The following is a 25,212-nucleotide window of genomic DNA, read 5'->3' on the forward strand; positions in this document are numbered from 1 at the left end:
GAAAACTCTCCAGTGGCTGGATTCATACCTAGCACAAAGGAAGATGGTAGTGGTTGTTGGAGGCCAATCATCTCAGCCCCAGGACATTGCTGCAGGAGTTCCTCAGGGCAGTGTCCTAGGCCCAACCATCTTCAGCTGCTTCATCAATGACATTCCCTCCATCATAAGGTCAGAAATGGGGATGTTCGCTGATGACTGCACAGTGTTCAGTTCCATTCGCAACCCCTCAGATAATGAAGCAGTCTGTGCCCGCATGCAGCAAGACCTGGACAACATCCAGGCTTGGGCTGATAAGTGGCAAGTAATATTCATACCAGACAAGTGCCAGGCAATGACCATCTCCAACAAGAGACAATCTAACCACCTCCCCTTGACATTCAACGGCATCACCATCAACATCCTGGGGGTCACCATTGACCAGAAACTTAACTGGACCAGCCATATAAATACTGTGGCTACAAGAGCAGGTCAGAGGCTGGGTATTCTGTGGCGAGTGACTCACCTCCTGACTCCTCAAAGCCTATCCACCACAAGGCACAAGTCAGGAGTGTGATGGAGTACTCTCCACTTGCCTGGATGAGTGCAGCTCCGACAACACTCAAGAAGCTCGACACCATCCAGGACAAAGCATCCTGCTTGATTGGCACCCCATCCACCACCCTAAACATTCACTGCCTTCACCACCGGTGCACCGTGGCTGCAGTGTGTACCATCCAGAGGATGCACTGCAGCAACTCGCCAAGGCTTCTTCGACAGCACCTCCCAAACCCGTGACCTCTACCACCTAGAAGGACAAGAGCAGCAGGCACATGGGAACAACACCACCTGCACGTTCCCTTCCAAGTCACACACCATCCCGACTTGGAAATATATCGCCATTCCTTCATCGTCGCTGGGTCAAAATCCTGGAACTCCCTTCCTAACAGCACTGTGGGAGAATCTTCACCACACGGACTGCAGCAGTTCAAGAAGGCGGCTCACCACCACCTTCTCAAGGGCAATTATGGATGGGCAATAAATGCTGGCCTTGCCAGCAACGCCCACGTCCCATGAACGAATAAAAAAAAGAGTAAGAATCCTCCCCTCTCCCTGACTGCACACCCCCTCCATACTACCTGGAATTAAAAAGAGAAGCCTCGCATCCAAACCCAGGTCACAGCTCCTATTCCCACATCATTCTTTCATACGGTGTTATGTGTGTGTCAGTGGTATCTCTCTCACCTTGGAGGCAGAAGTTCGTGGGGTCAAGCTCCACTCCAGAGACTTGAGCCTATAATCTAGGCTGACATTCCGGTGCAGTACTGAGCGAGTGCAGTCTTTCTGATGAGATGTTAAACGGAGGCCCTGTCTGCCCTCTCAGGTAGACATAAAAGATCCTATGACACTTTCAAAGGAGAGCAGGGAAGCTGTCCCCGGTGTGGTGTCCTCAAACAACATCACTAAAACAGATTATCTGGTCATTTATCTCATTGCTGTTTGTGGGGTCTTGCTGTGTACAGATTGGCCGCGGTGTTTCCTACAGTACAACAGTGACTACACTTCAAAATGGCTGTAAAGCACTTTGGGACATCCTGAGGTCATGAAAGGCTAATATATATATAAATGCAAGTCGTTGTTTTTCTTTTTCCCGGTTTTCCCTGTTCTTCCACCTGCTGCTTGGTACCACGGTGCTGCCCTCTTACCAACTTACTCCACGACCGACTGTCGGGGCATCTGGACTGCTGCTTATGGTGCTACCGCATCAGTCAATGGCACAACGGCATGCAGCATGTAGATGTGCACAAGGAATGGATCTTTTACATTGATATCAAGACCCACCAATATGCAGATCACAGCTTCTGGTATGCATGCATTAAATTGAAACCTTACCACTTCATCAGAAGATATCCAAATAAAAATCCTGCTCCATTACCTGCATAAAGCAAAATCCTTCTGGTTCTCAGTCAGGGTATTTGCTGTACATGCCCGTTTATCGGTGATGCCGCTTTTAAGGTCTGAATTGCACCCAATTTCCCTCTCCGCATTGGCCCTGGGTCTAATAGTGCACTTTCAGTCACCCAAAGTCTGCCCTTTTCATTATATTGAGGGCCCCCAGAAAGATAGTGCACTATTTCTGGGTGTCTGGTGGAGCACATTTCGACCACCTCCAGTCAGCACCCTCGCAGGAAAATCTACCCTTATATCTTACGCAAGAACAAGTGTTCACAGTGTTTACTAACTGTCATTGTCCCTCTAAAATATTTCCAGGTGTTGCCTGTTCCTTTCAGTTCTCTGTCACAAATTGTTACTTTAGCCCACAAAACCAGTCATTGTTCCAGTCATGCAGCTGCCTCTTTAATAATTTTCCATTGGAATTATCTGAGGGCATTCTGTGTTATTATACTTGACTTCCTTTTGTGCTGTACTTGTACCCCAGTCAGTGTCACACCTACTTATTACAGTTTCTTCTCTCATTGATAGCAGATCTATCAAGTGCACTGTATCCATAAATATGTGAACATGTCACGTCAACGGTTTTATTACTGAATTTTAAGCAAATTAAGGTATTTAATCATCCGCAAGGAGTTGCAGCTGTTTCAGGACTAAAATTAGCAAGTCTGAGTTGTTCACTCAGTGCAAGGTTTTGTATTCAGTGTACACCAAACAGCATTTTCAAATGCTGCACAGGCTGCTACGCGATCTACTGCAGATCTGATGAGCACGAGTAGTGTTTATGGTCTCTTAGCTTGCAACAAGTGATATCAAGCTGCGGGCACTGCCACTCACAAGAAAGATTTGAGCATAACATCTCAGGGAGATGGCTGAATGTGCAACATGGTTTAGTATTTTTAATGCCTCAAGACTCCTTTCCATTTCATGCATGGGTGGGACTCATGTGAAGGCTACATTGTGAAGTCTCCACTGGAGTACTGCTTGCAAGAGTGAGGAAATCTTTGTCTGGATAGAATCAGAGTAATGTCAGCCACACTTCGCACTTTCCTGTGCCAAATACATATTTTGAGTGTACCCTTGAAGGCAGCAATCATGCTCCGTAGCTGAGCAGGAAGCATTGTAGCAGAATTTTGCAGTCTGTCTTCATGAGTGAGAAGGGCAGTCCCTGCAATATAACATATGTCTTTATTAAGTTTTGAGCCAATTTCAATGATTTGGAAGTATATGCATGCAAAAGTTACAGGCCCAATTCTTTATTGTGTATAGGCCCAGAAAATTCATAGACATTAAGTAAATCACTTTCTGTGAGGGAAATTAATTTCTCCCAAGTTGATCCTCCATTAAAGTGGAGAGATCCAAGCAAAAGTTTTGTGGGCTGCTGCCATACTGACAGGTCCAGTTTGCTCAATCAGAACTTTGTGATTCATTTGTTTCAGATTGGTTTTAATTTCCTTATTATTGTTCATTATAGTTGAGATAAATTTCTCCATTTGTCACTTTGGACCATGTGCCAAAAGTTTTCTACTCTTTCCCCATATTCATAAAATAAAGATATGATCCTTTCAAATTCAGAATTTAATTTCTTAGTTAACAGGCCAGATTTGGGGGTGGATCTCCAACTGCTGCGGTACTGGCTGCCAGCTGCTGAACTTTCCAGCTGCCTCCATCCTGAGAGTTTTCCTGTTGACCTTATTAAAAAAAACACTTACCTTTTCCGACCTCCATGGCCTTGCTGCCTGCCCCTCTCAGAGCCTCCATCCTGTGTAGGGCGTAGGTCCTTCTTTCTCTGGGCGCCCTTTCTAATGACCCCCATGCCTGAACTTCCAATATACGCTCCTGTCACTAGAAGCTCTGTGGCAGAATCACAAAATTTATCCCTTATTCTTTTGTACCGTTTTGGTGTCATGCATCATGGGCCTCAGCCCTGTAGCTAGGTTTCTCAATAAAACAATATGTGGCAGAGGTGCTTTCAAACTGACTTTCTTAAGCACTTAACCTAGCTTTCTCTTTCAAACTTCAATGCTAAATGATTCATTTTTAATGTATAGTTAGTTATTCATTAAAAATCTTGTTTTTTCATGTATTTCTCTGAAAGCTTTTATACTGCAGCAGGTATATTTTCCTATATTCAGTATCATTAGCAGAAAAGCTAGCATGAGTATAAATCTGTCTCCCCATTTCATCCATGCGCAGACTTCTTCACTGTAATTAGCAAATACAGAAAAATAGACCGCCAGGTAACTAAACTGTTTTGAAGCTTCTGTAGTGTAATTATAAATTTCTTGTGGAAACAATAGCCTCCAAAGATTTTAGATAGTAAAAATGATCGTAGCATGCTATTTTAACATGATTCTTTGGGTCATAGGCAGCCAACCTTTCGAAGCTCAAGAGCCAAAAATAACTTGTATACCAACAGAGAGACAGGGGAGTAGAAATCTGTTTTGGGCGGCACCAGATCCGCTGCCCATTATGCGCACTGCCTGATATTAAATTCAGTGGAACTAAACATTGGACAGTGTGAACAGCAGCCGATGTGATAGTACCCAAGACCAATTCCTACCCAATAGATTTTAAATGGAGTGTGATGACATACTCAAGATATTCTTACTGTAACCACAAGTCTACCAGAAAAGAAATTATGAAACTAAGTCTGTGCTTTGTTTCCCAACTGTTCACTTGAAATACAGGTTGTACATTCTAATATCTTCTCTTTCAACATTCCCTCTCCCACAATCTATGTCATTGCCTCTCTTCCTGTCTCTCTCATTCTCTCCATCTTTCAATTTACTGCCTCCCTCCCATTCTTTCTTCACCTGTCTCTTGCATTCTCTCTTCCTATAATAGTTGCTAAAGTGAATTTGTGTGTGATGAAGTATTGATTGGAAAATGTTACTTAATTGATGGTGTGTTCCAGCTAGACCATTTTGGAGCTTGTCCTTAGTTATATGCACGTGTGATATTGGGGATTGGGTGATAGGAACAATAGTCATGCTGAAATTGCTCTGAAAGGTAGGTATTTGGACTACCAATACCTTTGGGATCAAAACTGATTCTGATCCAGTTTTACAAAAGGATAATCTAGAGCATTTCTCAAGATAATTAATACAAGGAAATAGGGTTGATTTTATAAGTCTCTGGTTTCAGTGTGGAACCTTGCTGGATTGAATGGACTGCTGCATCCAGCATGGAGTTCCATGTGCTCAAGTCATGCCACTCCAAATTTTGGGGCCAATGCTATATCAGTATTTTCATCAATGCATTTACTTTTTTTGAATTGCAACTTCTTTTCCAACAACAGTCATTTGACTTACAACAAGCAAAATGGGCAGGGTGGGAAATCCTTTAGGGGGTTCTAATGGTGCTCTTACATTTGCAGAAACTCTAGTTCTCAAGGAAACAAGAAAGGCAAGTGTGACTACACCTCAGGTGTTTTGTACACACCCAGGACCTACATTTACAGACCCAGGCAGTCCTTCCTGGGCATGTCAGAGAAGATTGGCATTAGGTGCTTCTGCTTAACAAGGGAGGCTGTTACATAGCTAGGTCATCTGTTGGAGTTGGACCTGTAGGCACAACCTTTAATGCCACTGGATCCTTTTAAGACACCACTGATGATATATGCCATAACAGTCAGTCGACTGTCCATGGGCATACCAAGCAAGTGACAGAGGCCTTGTTTGTAAAAGGCAACACATTTATCACATCCCTGTGGAAAGGACAGTACAGAACATTTCCTAATGGCTGAGTTTCCAAGAGTGCAGAGTATTGTAGTTAGTACCCATGTGGCCACCTGGCCAGCAGGTTACTGCTCCTCCACTACCTTCAACACTTGCTCCTCCTTGCCTGTACATTTGGCCTCAACCAGTGCTATGTCCTCAGGTTCACTAACTGTATTCTTCAGGATGTATGTGGCTGTATTGATGCTTGCAAACTTTAGTTATAGGGACTCGGGGTGCTGTGTGGTGTTCTGGGTTGCTAGCATTATTGACAGGCTGCTCCTCCAGGGCTACATTGACAGGAAAGGAACAAATGTTAGAATGCTGGCTCCCCAAGAACCCTTAAAACAGAGCTTGCATTGTAAGATGCTGTGTTTAATGTTTGCGTATGTGTCTGTGGGAATGAGAGAGAAGAGGGACAAGACTTAAGAGCAGGGTAGTTTTAGCCCTGAGCTTGGGGAAGCTTGCTGCTCTACTTTTCCTACTTCTTCTATACACTGATATGCCAAATTTCCAGGGTGACCTTCTGCAAGAGAGTCAGTGCTTGTGATTGGTGAGCCTTTCTCCAGTTGAGACCTGCTCCTTTGAATTTTTGCCATCTTGTTGGTCCAGCAGAAAGCTAGTCTTGAGATGCTGTAAATTAAAGGAGCACATACACAGTGACAGATGTATGGTTAACCTGCACGGTAACTAGGGTTGCCAACTCTGAGGTTCCAAGAGATTGCATCACATGACCTCCTGCTTCCAACTGCCCCGCTCCCACACTTCCGCCATTGGTCGCCTGACATGTCCATCCTCGCGGTACACCACCTTCTTACATCAATCGGAAGTGAATAGATTCTTCATTACCCGATTGAATGATTCTTCACTGGCAGTCAACAGCCTTTTTTCCCCCATATCTGATATTTTTATAACTAGTAAACAAAAGCGTTCAAAGAAATTTTTTTATAACAATTTTTTATTGAGCTGATGATTTTTCTCCTCGGTTTTTGCTCGCAGTAGTGACCTGGAGATTGGTCTTTAATTCCTGAAGACTTCAGGACAATCCTGGAGGGTTGGCAACCCTAACAGTAACCTGTGACAGTAAATGACCATGCCAGATACAGCTGGGTACTGTTACAATGATTTGATGTGTGAATCATAGAATCATAGAAGTTTACAACATGGAAACAGGCCCTTCGGCCCAACATGTCCATGTCGCCCAGTTTATACCACTAAGCTAGTCCCAATTGCCTGCACTTGGCCCATATCCCTCTATACCCATCTTACCCATGTAACTATCCAAATGCTTTTTAAAAGACAAAATTGTACCCGCCTCTACTACTGCCTTTGGCAGCTCATTCCAGACACTCACCACCCTTTGAGTGAAAAAATTGCCCCTCTGGACCCTTTTGTATCTCTCCGCTCTCACCTTAAATCTATGCCCCCTCGTTATAGACTCCCCTACCTTTGGGCAATTGGAAGATGTGAATTTAACTAGGCTTTCAATTCTACATTACATCTTTACTGTCTGCCCTGCTGAGGTCCAGATTTGCATGAGATGCAATAACAGAGATGTAAGGTTGTGCGAAGATTTGGCATGAGCAAGCAGCAAATGTTGAACAGATTGACAGGCAACATATTGTGCCGCGGAATCTTGTATCATCTGTCTAGTACAAAACACTGTCAGGTGAGGTACCTTGTGAGATTCCTTAAAGTACCTGTTTTCTGTATGTTAGACAACATTGAGCCCGGTTGTAATTTCTGTCAGCCATGGTGCACTGCCGTCCTCTGAGGTGGATACTCTGGAGTGCCTAACATGGTAACCCTCCTTGCACTTATCTCATGCAACAACACATCCACTTCATCAGACATCAAACAGGGTGCCTGGTGCAGTGTTGTTCCACTACTTTTCCAGAGACTCCATTTTGTGTCTCTACGTTAGCATTTCTTTTCTTTAAGCCTTGCCTGTCTCTTCTATTCTCTACCCCATACAAGCTTTTCAAAGGTTCAAAAATCATTTGTGAACCTTAAAAAGGTTTGGCTGATTTTCTTTTTGTTCTCCGAGATGCAGCACCTTCCCTTAATTAGCTGCATTTTCTTAAAGTTGGAGCTGCTGCTTTTCAAGGCTGCAAGCTTCCATGATTTCTCCCCCCCTCCCCCTACTCCCGATGGGCTCCCCAAGTATGGTCACGCTCCTTGTGTAAGACATCAGCAGGGAGCTTTTTAAAAATTATATGCAATTATATGATGCAACTGCCATATCCATGTTATGCTGAAACTAATGATTTGGTTAAATCAGTCTGTGTACATTAGTGCAAATGTAAATTTAAAAAAAAAGTCTTATAAGTAAAGTCTATTGTAAATTAACAGATTGATATTAGCATTATTATATCTCTAGAAATTAGCCTGATAAGGAGTTAAAATGGGCCGGATTTTGCCGTGAGTGGCGAACGAACGACGCTAGCCATTCGTTAGACTTGCACTTGCCCATAGACTTTCTGTGGGGTTTTGCACGGCAAGTTCCTCTAAATTAGAGATCCAAACAGCACGGCGCCCTCTGCAGGGCATCTGGGACCTGTGTCAACAGGGCAAGCAGCTGTACATCTCCCTAACCAATCAAGTTGAAGAATCGTTAATGAGCAGCTCAGAGTCTGAACCAGGAAGTGTCAGTTAGAACAGTGAATTCAGTGTCAAATCAGGTACAGATTGGGAAATAAAGTGAGGGGAAGAAAGATTGAATTAAGGGAGAGAGAAAAAAGAGTTAAAGAAAAAGTAAAAACAAAATTTAAATTTAAATTTAAAAAAAATCTCCAAACAATAATTAAAAGCTGAAGTAATGAGACTCTGCACTTGTAAAAGTTAATTTTCAGTGCCAGAGAGGTTGTTTGACAGTAATTAGGACTTACAACACCGTTAAAAGGGTACTTAGTCTGGAATGGACAAGCCCTAACTTTTTGTGGCATGTTTAGCCCGTATCTACGACGTCACTCCAGGAACTTCACGCCGTTCAATATATTTGAATGGTGAGTCAGACAGCGAGATGCCATTTTCACGCAGCTAACGGAGGGGCAGCACATCTCAAACAGCAACATCCCGATTTTTCTCATTTAACTGCACAAGTGTGCTCGATGGAAGTTGCTGCTCAATTTGCGTGTTAATAACAGAGGGCTCTATTGGCCTCACCATTACTTTCACACAAAAATCCAGCCCATTATATCACGTGGACTGCACACATTGGACCTCAGATAAAAAAAATATATAGATTAAGGAGCCTTCAAAGATTTTCTTCTCTGGGAGTATCACATTTACTGAAGCTATTTTCTACCACTGTTATTTGTTTGTGAGTAGAAATAAGGAGAATTATAGACCAAGGAGGCATGAGGCTTGGCAAGTTATATTGAAGCCATACTCATGTTTAGGCATTGTTTAGATCCATGTGTTAGACACTAACTTTTGGAAATTATATAAAACTACAGTAACATGTCAGTTTTTACCAGACTTTATTTCCAGACTTTATTTCTGATCAAAGTAACAGGTTCATTTTAATATCTTTAGGGATTTTAAAATGAATATTACTACAGTCAATAAAGCCTCAGTACTTTATTAGAGATTTTTCAGTAATCACTCGTGATGTTATAGTACAAAGATCTCATATTGTTGAGCTATCAAGCCAGTTATTTATTTTTATTATTTTTAAATGAAAAGAAAGTACCACAGTGAAGTGACCCATAGGATGTTCTTTCTCTTTTGTTGCTGCTTTCAGATATTTGTTTTAAAATCTTGCTGTGCAATAGCAAATATGTCTGCATGAAATTTCTTTTTCTGCTGTTTTAACAAAGGCGTTGACCCATTTATTTTAATTGGGCATTAAAATAGCAAGCAGAAGAATTTCATCCAAACCTTTTACAAGTATCGCACAGAGGACCTTCACCCTCACCATCTCTCCCCACAGCCTTACTAAAAACATTTGTAAACAATTTTACAACACCAAGTTATAGTCCAGCAATTTTATTTTAAATTCACAAGCTTTCGGAGGCTTCCTCCTTCGTCAGGTAAATGTTCAGGAGCTCCTTGAAGTCTACGCATTTATACATCACAGAACAATACATGGTGTTTACAGACTGCCCCTGCAACTGCCCGTTGCCAAGGCAATCACCGTGTTCAGACAGAGAGGTGTCACCTGCAGAACCCCCGAATACACATTCAACAAAAAAACAAACAGGAAAAAAAAACAGAGAGAGGCAGAAACATCCGGAAGGCAGAGAAAGCCAGCAAATGACCCATTATATTAAAAACAGATAACATTTGTTCACTGGTGGGGTAACGTGTAGCGTGACATGAACCCAAGATCCCGGTTGAGGCCGTCCTCATGGGTGCGGAACTTGGCTATCAATTTCTGCTCGACGATTTTGCGTTGTCGTGTGTCTCGAAGGCCGCCTTGGAGTACGCTTACCCGAAGGTCGGTGGATGAATGTCCATGACTGCTGAAGTGTTCCCCGACTGGGAGGGAACCCTCCTGTTTGGCGATTGTTGCGCGGTGTCCGTTCATCCGTTGTCGCAGCGTCTGCATGGTCTCGCCAATGTACCATGCTCTGGGGCATCCTTTCCTGCAACGTATGAGGTAGACAACGTTGGCCGAGTCACAGGAGTATGAACTCGGCCAACGTTGTCTACCTCATACGTTGCAGGAAAGGATGCCCCAGAGCATGGTACATTGGCGAGACCATGCAGACGCTGCGACAACGGATGAACGGACACCGCGCAACAATCGCCAAACAGGAGGGTTCCCTCCCAGTCGGGGAACACTTCAGCAGTCATGGACATTCATCCACCGACCTTCGGGTAAGCGTACTCCAAGGCGGCCTTCGAGACACACGACAACGCAAAATCGTCGAGCAGAAATTGATAGCCAAGTTCCGCACCCATGAGGACGGCCTCAACCGGGATCTTGGGTTCATGTCACGCTACACGTTACCCCACCAGTGAACAAATGTTATCTGTTTTTAATATAATGGGTCATTTGCTGGCTTTCTCTGCCTTCCGGATGTTTCTGCCTCTCTCTGTTTTTTTTTCCTGTTTGTTTTTTTGTTGAATGTGTATTCGGGGGTTCTGCAGGTGACACCTCTCTGTCTGAACACGGTGATTGCCTTGGCAACGGGCAGTTGCAGGGGCAGTCTGTAAACACCATGTATTGTTCTGTGATGTATAAATGCGTAGACTTCAAGGAGCTCCTGAACATTTACCTGACGAAGGAGGAAGCCTCCGAAAGCTTGTGAATTTAAAATAAAATTGCTGGACTATAACTTGGTGTTGTAAAATTGTTTACAATTGTCAACCCCAGTCCATCACCGGCATCTCCACATCATTACTAAAAACATGGGAGGGACTTCCTAGCCATTATCACCACATTATTCAGGGCCATATTATTCATGGTAAGCAGCCATAACAAAATTAATTTCGGTGCCCAAAGCACAAAGGCAGTGAGATTGACTGCACGAACCTTTTGTGTGGATGTGGTATGATTACATGTTAGTAAGCATATTTTTCTATTGTGCTAGCGTTTATGGTGCATTGTCAACACAGTTTCTGCTAGGGAGAACATAATCTTTGACAACACAAAGCAGGAGAATTTTATATTCAATGATGGCAGCAGAGGGTACTGTATTTATTTCAATACCAGTGGGCCTGAAGAGTTTGAGTACCAGAGCCTTCAGATAGAAGCTGCTTTGTGCAGTTTGCAACTACTGGAATTAAAATTACCACATTAGACTCAAAGATAGCTGCTGTCCTAGAATACAGGTATTCTTCCACATCTCATTTTTTTTTAATACCTCCTCATCCTTGCACATTGCAGTTAATTTCTGTGATTCGTATGCTTTTTGTAAATGGCATTAGCAGAATAACAATGATATCTCTATCTGGATCTATTTAAAATGCATTTTGATCATTTTTCAGACTACCTCCATTGCAGTTCATGGAGGCCAGGTTGAGCTCTTAAATCAATTGCTTTTATGTTATTCATGATTTAAGGAGGAAAAGTTAAGTAGAATGAGTTGAATTAATGCATTTATGTCTTTAGACCTCTGTGTTACAGTTGTACACAATGTATCTATTCAATGTCAACTTTTTTCTTTGAGATTTCCACACAATTGTACTGTAAGGGTGTTGTTTACCAGAAAACATAAGGAAAATGTCTGGGTGATTAGGCCATTAATGAGCTATATTCACAGATTCCTCTCTGGCTGCAGGTGTGGTGCCGGAGGACTGGAGGACTGCTAATGATGTACCATTGTTTAAAAAGGGAGAAAGGGACAGACCGAGTAATTACAGGCCAGTCAGCCTAACCTCGGTGGTGGGCAAATTATTGGAAAAAATTCTGAGGGACAGTATTAATGGTCATTTAGAAAGGAATGGGTTAATCAAGGACAGTCAGCATGGATTTGTTAAGGGAAGGTCGTGTCTGACTAACTTGATTGAATTTTTTGAGGAGGTAACAAGGAGGGTCGATGAGGATAGCGTATTTGATGTAATCTGCATGGATTTTAGCAAGGCTTTTGACAAGGTCCCACATGGCAGACTGGTCAGAAAAGTAAAAGCCCATAGGAAAGTGGCAAGTTGGATCCAGAATTGGCTCAGTGGCAGGAAGCAAAGGGTAATGGTCGATGGGTGTTTTTATGACTGTAAGGCTGTTTCCAGTAGGGTTCCGCAGGGCTTAGTACTAGGCCCGTTGCTTTTTGTAGTATAAGTGATTTAGAGTTAAATGTAGGGGGCATGATCAGGAAGTTTGCAGATAATACAAAAGTTGGCCGTGTGGTTGAGAGTGAGGAAGAAAGCTGTAGACTGCAGGAAGATATCAATGGACTGGTCAGGTGGGCAGAAAAGTGGCAAATGGAATTCAGTCCGGAGAAGTGTGAGGTAATGCACTTGGGGCAGGCAAACAAGGCAAGGGAATACACAATAAATGGGAGGATACTGAGAGGTATAGAGGAAGTGAGGGACCTTGGAGTGCATGTCCACAGATCCCTGAAGGTAGCAGGAAAGGTAGATAAGGTGGTTAAAAAGGCAAACGGGATAGTTTCCTTTATTAGCCGAGGCATAGAATATAAGAGCAGGGAGATTATGCTAGAACTGTATAAAACACTAGTTAGGCCACAGCTTGAGTACTGCGTACAGTTCTGGTCACCACATTACAGGCAAGATGTGATTGCATTAAAGGGTACAGTGGAGATTTACAAGGATGTTGCCAGGACTGGAGAATTTTAGCTAAGAGAAAAGATTGGAAAGGCTGGGGTTGTTTTCTTTAGAACAGAGGAGGCTGAGGGGAGATTTAATTGAGGTGAGATTTAATTGAGGTGTATAAAATTATGAGGGGCCTAGATAGAGTGGATAGGAAGGACCTATTTCCTTTAGCAGAGAGGTCAAAAACCAGGGGGCATAGATGTAAAGTAATTGGTAGAAGGATTGGAGGGGAGTTGAGGAGAATTTTTTTCATCCAGATGGTGGTGGGGGTCTGGAACTCATTGCCTGAAATGGGGGTAGAGGCAGAAACCCTCAACTCATTTAAAAATTACTTGGATATGCACTTGAAGTGCCGCAACCTACAATGCTACGGACCAAGAGCTGGAAAGTGGGATTAGGCTGGGTGACTCTTTTTTGGTTGGCACAGACATGATGGGCCAAATGGCCTCCTTCTGTGCCGTAAATTTCTATGATTCTTTGATTCTATGATTATGATACTGAGACCCCGATTTTAACTCTGGGTGGAGGAGCATATGGACAGGTGGGTAGTGAGTTGAGTATGAAACTCACCCACTGCTGCAGAAACGAGGCCTGGGCTATTTTAATTCCTGAGCCTCATTTAAGTCCCGCCGGTGTGCAAGGGAAGTCAACAGGAAGCGGTGGAAAATTGCACGGCCTGGAGGTAGCCTACCGAGACAAGGCAAGTGGCAGGATCGGGGGCTTTTCGTGGGGCTCTCAAATTTGAGTAGGGAGGGGTGTCCGGAGCAGGGGAGGCCTAAGCTTTCTTGTGGGGCCCCAGTGAGCACTCCTGCTCCTCCGGGCCCCCCACAAGGGAACGAAAAAAGACGTACCTTAGTCGGCCTCTTCTTCTTCCCGGCAGGTGCTGACTGGACTTCACCTGGCGGGAAAGCTACAGTTAAAATTGTAGTCAGGTTCCAATGATCCCGCTGGCTTTGGGTGGGAGTCCTTGCCCCCTTCTTAGGAGAGCAGGTTAAATTCCCAGACAGTGGGATCCTGGTGGCTTTCCAGTGGGTAAGTAACCTGGGCGTTTCTAACTGTCCACTCACCCAGTTTCCGCCGGGCTGGTAGGATTAAAATTGCCCTTGAATCTATTGTGCTCAGATACTTCAAGAATCTGGATTGAGGTGCACCAGATAAGCAATGATCAGTTGGGCTGGGATAATTTATCTCTTTTTGTACGAGGAGGGGAATTAAAGAATACTGGCACCATATTCCCAAAGACAAGGGCAAGGTAACTGACCTTTAGCTGACACCTGACAGCTGCAGACAGACTCTAAGACAGAACAGCAGTCTGTGAATGGAGAAGTGCTGAGTGGAAGTATAATGTCAGTAACTACTAGGAATAAACAGACGTGGGACGTGCTGTTCTCTGTGACTGGCCTGTTTGAACAACAACGACACCTTTTGATTGGTGTGATGCTGTCCCAGCCTAATATAAGATATGCGATTTGAGAATCTTTCACTCATTCACCTGACGAAGGGGATAATCTCCGAAAGCTTGTGATTTTAAAATAAAATTGTTGGACTATAACCTGGTGTTGTAAGATTCCTTACATTTGTCCACCCCAGTCCATCACCGGCATCTCCACATCAGGAATAAACAGAACATTATGTATGACCTTGAACATACGTTTTCTGCACACACAATCATTAAGAAAAAAATAATTGTTTGGACATCAAGTAGAAATTTTTAAAAAACGAATGTTGAAATCTGAAACGTGATCTGGAACAGTTTTGAAGAAGTGTTCCAACCAAAACATAACCAGTCTTTCTCTGTCAGCGCTGACTGACCTGATGTGCATTTCCAGCATTTTCTGTTTTATTTATGTGAAGGCTTTCTACTGATTGATCACTGCCTCCCCCAACAGAAAAAGATCGGCCAGATGTTCGAGCTCTGCTCATCTGGGCTATCTTGTTTAACTCCTTAAATACTTGAGTGATCGATCTAAAATCAATCTTGTTATTGGGTCAATGAACTTCATTGCAAAAATATCCTGAGTACAATTTGTAACATGTAAAAAAAGACTGAATAAAAGTACCCATTTTGCCTTATCTTGACACTAATGGCTTCTGCTCAGGTGCTAATGTATTTATTGTCTCTGGCCCATTACATGTCGTAACTTAGGCTGAGGGGCCCTTTCATATTTGGAAGCGAAACATTACGATATGTTTGTGGATATTTATTTCAAAAATTCGGCCACTGGATTGTAAGGTGGAAACATTTATTTTAAAATTGTAAAATTCCTGCAATCAAAACACTGGCAGATGGATTTCAACGCAGGTAAATGTGAGGCCATCCATTTTGGACCAAAAAAGGATCGATCCGAGTATTTTTTAAATGGTGAAAAGCTATGAATAGTGGAGGTCCAAAGAGATTTAGGGGTCCATGTACATAGATCACTAAAATGTAGTGGCCAAGTACAAAAAATAATTGAAAATGGGGATGTTTTGCTACAGCTATGCCAAGCCCTGCTTAGATCACATCTGGAGTACTGTGTACAGTTCTGGGAACCGCACTGTAGAAAGGAGTGCTGTGCAGATTCACCAGAGTGTTATCAGGCTCCAAGGGTTGAATAATGAGGAGAGATTGCATAAACTAGGCTTGTATTCCCTGGGATATAGCAAGTTAAGAGGCTTTTAGGAATTTGAAAGGAATTGTTAGCGTAGATAGAGAGAAACTATTTCCGCTGGTCGGGGAGTCTAGGACAATGGAATTTTACCTTAAAATCAGAGCCAGGCCATTCAGGAGAGTCGTTAGGAAACACTTCTTCTCGCATAAGGTGGTAGAAATGTGGAACTCTCTCCCACGAAAAGCAGTAGATGCTAACTCAATTAATAATTTTAAATCTGAGATCGATAGATTTTTGCTAGCCAAGGGTATTAAGGGATATGGAGCCAAGGCAGGTGGATGGAGTTAGAATACAGATCAGCTATGATCTCATTGAATGGCGGAACAGGCTCGAGGGGCTGAATGGCCTACTCCTGTTCCCATGAATAGTCAAGCCTTAACTACTAAGCAGCAAAAAAGATAGCAGTGACCAAGCTGTAGCACCAAAAGACAATCAATGAATAACTAGCAAGTGTCACAAAATTAACCAGTGAAACCACTCAACACTTCTACAAAATGACTTCCACCTTGGTCCCTGTAAATCTCCTGCTCCTCCAGGCCCACAAGCTGTACCTTTCTAGGCACCTACCTGTTAGTCTCGGGCCTTCTCGCCTCCTTTCACGTAAAACAGAAAGCCTGGGAATCCCGGCCCCCCGGGGTTGTAATCAGGAATTCCAGAAGCCTCCTTGAAAGGAAGGATATACTTGCCTTAAAGTGCAATGGAGGTTCACTGGATTGATTCCTGGGTGAGAGGGTTGTCCTATGAGGAAAGATTAAGTAGAATGAGCCTATACTCCCTGGAAGAAGTTTAGAAGAATGAGAGGTGATCTTATTGAAACATGTAAGGTTCCGAGGGGGCTTGACAGTGTAGATGCTGAGAGGTTGTTTCCCCTGGCTGGAGAGTCTAGAGCTAGGGTACATAGTCTCAGGATAAGGGGTCCGCCATTTAAGATTGAGACGAGGAGGAATTTCTTCACTCAGAGGGTTGTGAATCTTTGGAATTTTTGAGCCCATAGGGCTGTGGATGTTCAGTCGTTGAGTATATTCAAGGCTGAGATAGATAGATTTTTTTACACTAGATAGACAGATCACATTTCTGCAACCCCAGTTAAAAAGCTTGCTGCGTGAGGCCCAAATCATGTGGCTGCAGAGTCAACTAGCCTTCTTCGATACTGCAAGAGCAGTTCATGAATATCATTACATTCAAGACTGAGATCGATAGATTTTTGGACTCTAGGGGAATCAAGGGATATGGGAATCAGGCGGGAAAGTGGAGTTGAGGTCGAAGATCAGCCATGATCTTATTGAATGGCGGAGCAGGCTCGAGGGGCCGCATGGCCTACTCCTGCTCCTATTTCTTATGTTCTTTTGTAAATAAATGAAAGTTCATTTGTTCTTCTTTGTGGATAAGCGAGGGGAAAGATTCTCCAAATATATGCCTTGCCTCTAAAATGCGTCTGTCACACGTTACAAACCCAAAACAATGTTAATAAGAAAGAAAGGTAGTGGTTTCATCATGTAATCTTTTGAACTTGGAGAGAAGCCAGCAGTGGCCGCTGGAGATCTTTTTGACAGGCAAAGCACAAGCTTTGTATGGCCACAAAAATTAAGATGACAAAATTGGATCTGCAGTCCCTGATTGCCCCACCATTAGTTTGAAACAATTACCTTTAAAAACCCTCTGAAAGCTTACCTTCTTCCCCGCGTCTTCAGCCAACTCTCCTAAATCCCTGTTGTCTCCTTTTTAAATACTCTATCGCTCAGCCCAGCCTTCTTGTAAATCATTCACTGCTCAGTCTGTCTCCTCTAAATCCGCTATCGTTCATTCAGTCTCTGTCCTAAATCATTTAATGCTACAAAATGTTCACCAACAATATAGCCTGTTACTTACTGCACTGCCAGTTAACCACTTCTTATTTTCATACCGGGAAGTCTGAAATTCCCTCGACGTCTTCCTATCTCTCCTTATGACTTGTAGCACTGCTGTTATCCTGCCTTGTTTCATAATTTTACCTTCTCTTAAGACCTAGGAGAAGAACCCTTCTGTTGAAGCAATATTTTCATCCGTTTCCTCCGATGCCATTTGTAAGCAAGATCTCAACTGACATCGCAGAATTCTTATCTCTGCACACCACTTTCCTAGGCAATCTGAGTTTGACTAACCAAGCTATCTTGTTACCATGGCTATGGGCCCTTCTCCCACGTGCAGTGAATGTCCTTCCTTAGTTTGAATGCACTTAATGCACATTGCCTGCTTAGCAAAGTCAAGACAAAAAAATCGGCTGAGCTGATTCATCCTGGGAACTTTCCCATGGGACATTGGGCATCATGTTATGGTGTGGGACCACAGTATCTGATATTGCAGTGCTAGCTGGGTCAGAGCTATATGCACAACAATTGGGGATAGTAGTAATCTTGCCAACCACTGGTAGTGCCATCCCTATGTTGCAACTTTGCTGCAGTTGACAAGCTCTGTCCAGCTGACCTGCAGCAAGCTGAGGCAGTTGTCCTGCGTAATTGGTAAGTTGGTGTGCCAAAGGCTGCAGAATGGCCTGAGGCCTGCAGATCTCCCTGTCATGCCTTCTTTCAGTGAGCAAAGAAGACCACCAAATTAACATTTCCATAAAAAATTCTGAATTATGGAAAAATGTCTCACCAAGACACTGCACAAAAAAGGTACTATGGCCATTATTGAAAAAACTGCAAACGCTATCTAAGAGCTCCTACGTCCACAAAACTTCCCTTTCCATTCAAAGAAAAAAGAGTAATCCCAGCACAAGTTCTAGGGAATTGTGGGTGGTGTTCATTTAAATATTTATGAATCAAATCCGGGGCCTTCGTGACGCTTGCTCATGAGATGGAATCAAGTACTTCAGCTCACTTAAAAGGGAGAGCATGAATCGCAACCCTGAGAAAAATTGGCACAAGGTTTTCACTTCCAATTCTCTGCTTGCACACCTGCTGTCCTGGCACACACGGTTGGGGAATTGGCCCTTTAATGTGTAAAAATGTACGGCGATGCATATTGGAATAGGAGCCATGACGTGCCTGCCCTCAACAGATGTGTGTCCATTGGAAAAGGTGGAAACAACAGATTGGGTGTGCTAATTGATCATTAGCTGAGAATCTCATTATGAGAAAAGGTGTCTGAGGGAAGGCATAATTAAGATTGTTTAAAGACTCGAGTGATATGGACCATGTAATAAAGCTGCTTATTCAATTTAAATTCTGGCCACAATGCTAAATTGAAGATGTGACTAGAGATTAGGAGATTTTGTTTCCTAATTAGTAAACTCCCATCAAAAGCAGGCACTGCATCAACTAAGCTATTTAAAATGGAATCTGTTTAGCAAAGGACTGAGAGCTATAAAAATAGTTATATTGACGTGAATGATTCAATAATATATGAAACATTGTAGTTGTGTTGGAATTATGAGAATATCAATTGGTTATGGTTGAAGAATGTAGATTGTAGTATTACATTAATATACTGCAGTTTTTTTCTTAGATTATTGTACTGGATTAGGAAAAAGTTTTAAAGATTTGTCTTTTTAGCAGTTTTACCTGTGGTTATTTATCTCATTGGAGGAGTTTAAATGAGTTGAGGAGAATGCGCAAACTTGGAAGAACAGATTTGATAAGACAATTGCTCATTTCTCATTTCATACTTTCTTAAACCTTGAAATTACATCAAGGGTCAAAAGGTACAAATGCTTAGTGGGGGTTGTCTGAAATTCCTCTCCCCTTTTTGTAGTTGAGGTATGAAGCCATTTATTTTAAATGGGTTAGCACTTGCTGTGGTATAATTTCTAGGCCTTCGGAGACTGTTCTAAATACTGTGCTGCGTGCCCTCATCTACATAAAATTACACAGCCAATGTTTAAATTTTTAATTATGTAATTGTGCTGCCTTTGTGGATCTACGCTGTCTTTGTGCTGAGACTGAGGGACACTCTGGGTTGTGTACAATTTCATAACAGTCATCAGTGCTTTCTTTATTAGTTGATAGGAGCTGCACTTTGCAGGACAAGACAGGTTCTCCCTGCTGTTTTTTATTCTTCCTTTCCTAAGTAGGACAATCCTGTAACCCAAAGAATTCCAAGCAGCACCAAGTCCATAGTATAGGCATCTGATATCTGTTTCTACAGCTACCGGCAAGTAGCCTTTTTGATTTAAAAAAAAACACAATGGTGAGATTTTCTACATACAATGAACAGAAAATCTTGCTGATTGTTAAATATGTCAAACTGTGATTGAGATTAATTTGGGTAGATATAAACAGAAAATCTGTTGTCAATTTTGTAGTTTAACACTTTAGTGTTGACACTGATGGTTTGCAATGAAATCTCCAAATGTACAAAGTGTAATGCATAGTGACACTGATTTGTTTTAATTACAGGGTGGAGAACATTGTTATTATCATGGCAAAATCCAAGGAAATGCAGAATCCTTTGTGGCCCTTTCAACATGTTATGGACTACAGTAAGTTGCAAGATGTTTAGAATTTTCATATTTACTGTTATGTTTTTAAATTGTCTTGGTCTGACCTCACCCTGTAGTACATAGAAATTACAACACAGAAATGGGGGGGCTTCCATTTGAAGATTGCGTTGCTTATATTAAGCTTTTGCTCATATGGCGGGTGGGATGCTGTTCTGATTTTTGATTTCTGCTCTGTGATGGATTGGGGGGGCTGTTGAAATTATTTGTTCCTATTCTGGCTTCTATTTTCCTTTTAGAATGCAGATAAAGTCTTTGCTGCTGGTACCTGTTACTTTATTAAGGGCTGCTGTAGACCTGGGAAAAACTAGTGGGAACTTGGGTAGGAGAGCTGGAGGAAAAGTAGAAAGGGGCAGCAATCAGTGGGCTCGTGGAGGGATTTGTAATGGGCTCTTTACTGGTTACACTGGGGGTGATTTTTTTTGTGGTGGTGACGTTCTTCCGATTATCCACTGTAACCTTGACTGAAGAGTTGCACAAACCTCAGAAAAACGGATTCAGCACCGTTTACACCATTTTTCCGGGGTTTCCGTGGCTTTTCTGCTGAACTTAGTGGAAGATCAGGGGAACCCCTGCGGAAATTTCAAGGTATGTCTTTTGTCTATTTTCAAATAATGAGGCTATGTTAGTCATCTTCTATTCTTAGGAATTTTTCCTGAATGGAGTGAGCTGATGAAAATGTCAATTAAAGCTTAATTTATTTCAGTCCCCATCTTCAAGACTCATGGGTGCAAGTTAGCACTTAGTCTATTTTAGGAGCAGATAACAATTTTAGAACCACATCCATCATTATTGCTAATGTCCACAATGAAACATGCAGAAATCTGAACATTTTGGAGAAACAAGCCATAGCCACTGCCATAAATAATTATATCAATTTTCCATTATATGTTGTATTAATTACACTGCAATGAATAGTGATAAATTGCACAATTTTTAAAAAAATGATAAAATTGAGTAGAATTTGAACTCATCAGAGTTGTGTTTTGTAGGTTTTACTGTAGTTTAAACTCAAAACAGGAGATTTGTAAATTAGATGAAGGAAAAAAAATAATCATATGCATGTTTGAAGATCTAAAAATTGTCTTTTAGCTAACATTGACCAAAAGTACATCTGTAAGATTTTCTTGGAGAAGCACAGTGAATACTGATAAAGCTCTGGAAATACTAATTACACAGCAGTACAAAAGCAGTGCTGTTCTTATTACAAAGGGTTCATTGTAAAGGTTCAGAAATTTAAAAATGACACGACTACTACTATGCATAACTAGTATTCACATTTCGGACATTATCACTGTGTTTCTCCAAGCAAAATCTTACAATCGTGCTTTTAAGGAACGTTAGCTAAAATTTAACTTTTAAATGTTTGACATGTGTGTGATTTTTTTTTCCTTAATCCAAGCTACAAATCTGCACATAGCAGCACTGATCTCACTGTAAGATACAGTTTAATTTTGTGAGCACAAACAGTGCAAACTCTGAAGGAAATAATATTACAAATAACATTTTTAAACGAACTGATTCCAAGAATTTCTGGAGATCACTTTTCGTGTGTCAACTGCTGCAAAGTTGTTATGAAACATAACTCCACAGCCTTGATGTCTCATCTTGTGAATAACATTCTGCTGTATTAATGATCTGGACTTGGGTATAGAGGGTATAATTTCACAGTTTGCAGATGACATGAAAACTCGGAAATGTAGTAAACAATGTGGAGGATAGTAACAGACTTCCGGAGGACACAGACAGACTGATGAAATGGGCAAATACATGGCAGATGAAATTTAATGCAGAGAAGTGTGGCGTGATACATTGTGGTAGGAGGAATGAGGAGAGCCAATATCAACTAAATAGTAAAATTTTTAAAGTGAGCACGCACCCCCAGGTCTCCCTGTTCCTCCAGTCACAAATCTTTGAAGGTGGCAGGACAAGTAGAGATGGCAGTTAATAAAGCAGAGGATCCCATATGCTTTTTTAATAGAGGCATTGGGCTCGATTTTACCGTCGGGTTTCCTGTGGGTTTCCAGCGGGGGGGCCCCGAAAATCCCGATATCCAGTCACGTGACCGGATCGCGCCACGATCCCGACCACTTCCGGGTTCCCCGATGACGTGCGGGGCTGCGTGCGCGGCCCCCGCTGGTGTGAATCCCGCAGGCAATTAAAGCCAGCGGGGTTCCACTTGAGTGTACTTACCTTGCTTGTTGAGGTCATTAAATGAGCTGAATCAGCTGTCAAAACAGGAAGTGTGGGATTTTACCTTCAATGCAGAGTGTTTCACACACTGGGGGAAACAGTCTCCCTCCAACCAGGCGTGTTGCAGCCAGCAGCCTGTGGCAGCTGCCAAGGTGCACTCCACGGGGGTGGGGGGTGGGGGGAGAGCCCTCACCCACGCAGGAGGCCACCGCGTCACATAGGGCAACCCCTGCCCCCCACTACCCCCCGCCAAGCCAGAGGACAGACCGACGCGAAACCGCAGCCCCAGTCCGAGGAACCACCCACCTACCCTGCACAACCCCTCAGACCAACACCTACCTGATGGGTGGTGCGTGTACACCCTCGGAGGACGAACAGCATGACCAGCCCCAGTAGCTTCGCAGTCCACGCCGTCTGCCGCAGAGACGTGGAGCCCCCAACACGGTGCTGTTGCACGCCCACCTGCACAGCAGGAGGGAGGGCAACCGCAGAGAGAGATGCGTCGCAGAGGGCACTACCCTCGCCACAGGTTCCACAGACCGAGGCGCAGCTCCCCGGACCTCTCCGAGCAGCAGTGCACACGGAGGAGCAGATTCACTCGACATGTAGTCGTGGAGATCTGCAGGCTCTTTCATGCTGAGCTGCTCCTGGCTGGCTCCAGCACCATCTGCTTACCTGTCACTGCCAAAGTCACCACTGCCCTCCACAACTTCTCCTCCGCATCCTTCCAGGGTGCAGCCGGGTACACCGCCGATGTCTCTCAGTCGTCTGCGCGGAAGAGCCCTGCAAATACACCTGCACCTACTCTGCAGTAACACAATGGGTGGCATCAGTGGTGGGTCCTCATAGTGATACCCAGGAGCGGGCATTATTGGACACAACAGACAGGATTCGCGGAGACATGGCAGTGGTGGTGCCAATATAATGTGTGATGTTTGTTGCTCTGAGATTCAATATAGGTAACACCCATGGCAAACCCTCAGACACCCTTGTGCATCCCCTTCATGCTCACGACACGTTTGCCTTACGCTGCCTACTGCACATATGTGATACATGCCCTGTGGCTGCAGCACAGGTGGTGGCAGGTTGAGTGAGGCTGGCCGTGAGAGAGATGCACAAGAGGGTGAGTATGGGATAGAGCCATGAGATTGTATGAGGATTGGGTTGAGTGGTAGTGGTGGAGTGAATACTGGCGAGGTGAGTAGGTGCAGGTAAGATGAGGATGGGGTTTGAGTGGGTATGAGGGGTGATGTGACAGAGTAGTGTTGGCAGTGCCGAAGGAGATGTGGGGTGGTGGCAGTGATGTGGCAGACGGAGTGTAGGGGAAAGACTACGTGTACTCACTTTGGCTGACCTACTGAGGTCATTGGAGCGCCTCCTGCACTGTATGCAGGTGGGCGATATGTTGGTGGCGCAGGTGACCCCCTCTGCCACCTCGAGCCAGGCCTTCCTGGTGGCGGAGGCGGGCCGCTTCCTCCCGCCCGCCGGGTGGAAGATCTCTGTCCTCCCCCTCCTCCTCACCCCATGTATTGATACCTGGAGTGAGGCATCATTAAACTGGGAGCAGCCTTCCCCCTGGGCTGCTCCATGCTGTAATTTGTTCCATTGGTTGCAGCATCTGTCAGTGGAGGACTGCCCCTTTAACTAGAGAGCCTCCAGCTGACAGATCGTACTGCGCATGCGCAGCCCGCCCGACGCGCAGACCAGCAGCGCGGACCCCGGAGGAGCAGGTAAGTGGCTCCAATTAGTGGATTGCCTGCTACGATCGCGCGGGCAACCCACTAATTTCACCGGGCGCGGAGGCCACGCACCCGAAACCCAACCCGCCGGAAACCCGCAGGCCTGCTAAAATCAGGCCCATTGAGTACAAAAGCAAGGAAGTTATGCTGAGCCGTTCTAAAATACTGGTTAGGCCACAGCTGGAGTATTGTGTTCAATTCTGGGCACCACACTTTAGGAAGGATGCCAAGGCCTTAGGGAGGGTGCAGAAGATATTTACTAGAATGGTACCAGGGATTGAGGGTCTTCAGTAATGTGGAGAAGCTGGGGTTGTACTCCCTAGAGCAGGGAAGGTTAAGGGGAGATTTGATAGAGGTGTTCAAAACCATGAACGGTTTTAATCGAGTAAATAAAGAGAAACTGTCTCCAGTGACAGAAGAGTTGGTAAGCAGAGGACACAGATTTAAGGTGATCGGCAAAAGAGCCAGAGGTGACATGAGGAAACATATTTTTACTCAGCAGTTGTAATGATCTGGAATGCACTGCCTGAAAGGATGATGGAAACAGATTCAATAGTAACTTTCAAAAGGGAATTAGATAAATACATGAAGGGAAAAAATTTATTGGGCTATGGAGAAAGAGCAGGAGAATGGGACTAATTGGATAGCTCATTCAAAGTGCAATCACGATGGGTCGAATGGCCTCCACTTATGCTGTACCTACTATGATACTAAGATACTATGAACTAAGCATTAGAAAAGTGCAAAAGATTTATTTTGGTCTGCTCTGATGTTTACATTTTTAATCATGTTCTATTAATTTTAGCTATATTTTTCAAATTAAAAAATGGGCAATGAATGAATTAACTATCTGCAGTTAGGAATTGTAATCTTAAATGTTTCTGTTCAGTGTTTTTTAATACAGTATGTTAATTAGACAGCAAACCTTAGGAAACTGGTTGGGAGCAGTTTCTGAATGCATCACTGTGAGGGAGCTGAATTAACATCAGTGGATACAGTTATTAACCCAGGGTACTTCACAAAGCTTGGCACTTCAACCATTTATGTTGATTCAGCTCCTTCACACTCTGGTACAATGACTTGCCCAAGACAGTTCACTAAATGATGTAATCAGCAGCCATTGTTTTAATAAAGAGGATCGATTCAGCAGCGCCGTGCATCAGGAGAGCAGGTGCACAACTGGTGTGGAGGGAGCACTGATTTGGGAGAGGAGGCCCTGCAGCAATTTCCTACAGGGCTGCAATTTATTAATCTTCTGCATTTAGTGAGCTCACGTTCTTTTG

General features: G+C 43.5%; 1 protein-coding gene across 5 annotated transcripts in view; it reads left to right on the forward strand.

Annotated features, from left to right (window-relative positions):
- adam22 (ADAM metallopeptidase domain 22) overlaps positions 1-25,212 on the forward strand; it is a 370,054-nt gene that overhangs the window by 143,161 nt on the left and 201,681 nt on the right. For all 5 annotated transcript variants that reach the window (XR_010967372.1, XM_068007033.1, XM_068007024.1 and 2 more), the window contains exon 5: positions 19,897-19,979. Coding sequence is in view for 4 of the 5 variants with exons in the window: in XM_068007033.1 (XP_067863134.1) it covers positions 19,897-19,979 (83 nt within the window). In the remaining variant the exon portion in view is untranslated. The remainder of the gene's footprint in view (positions 1-19,896; positions 19,980-25,212) is intronic.

This window comes from Heptranchias perlo, chromosome 2 (genome assembly GCF_035084215.1).
Source record: "Heptranchias perlo isolate sHepPer1 chromosome 2, sHepPer1.hap1, whole genome shotgun sequence".
Lineage (NCBI taxonomy): Eukaryota > Metazoa > Chordata > Chondrichthyes > Hexanchiformes > Hexanchidae > Heptranchias > Heptranchias perlo.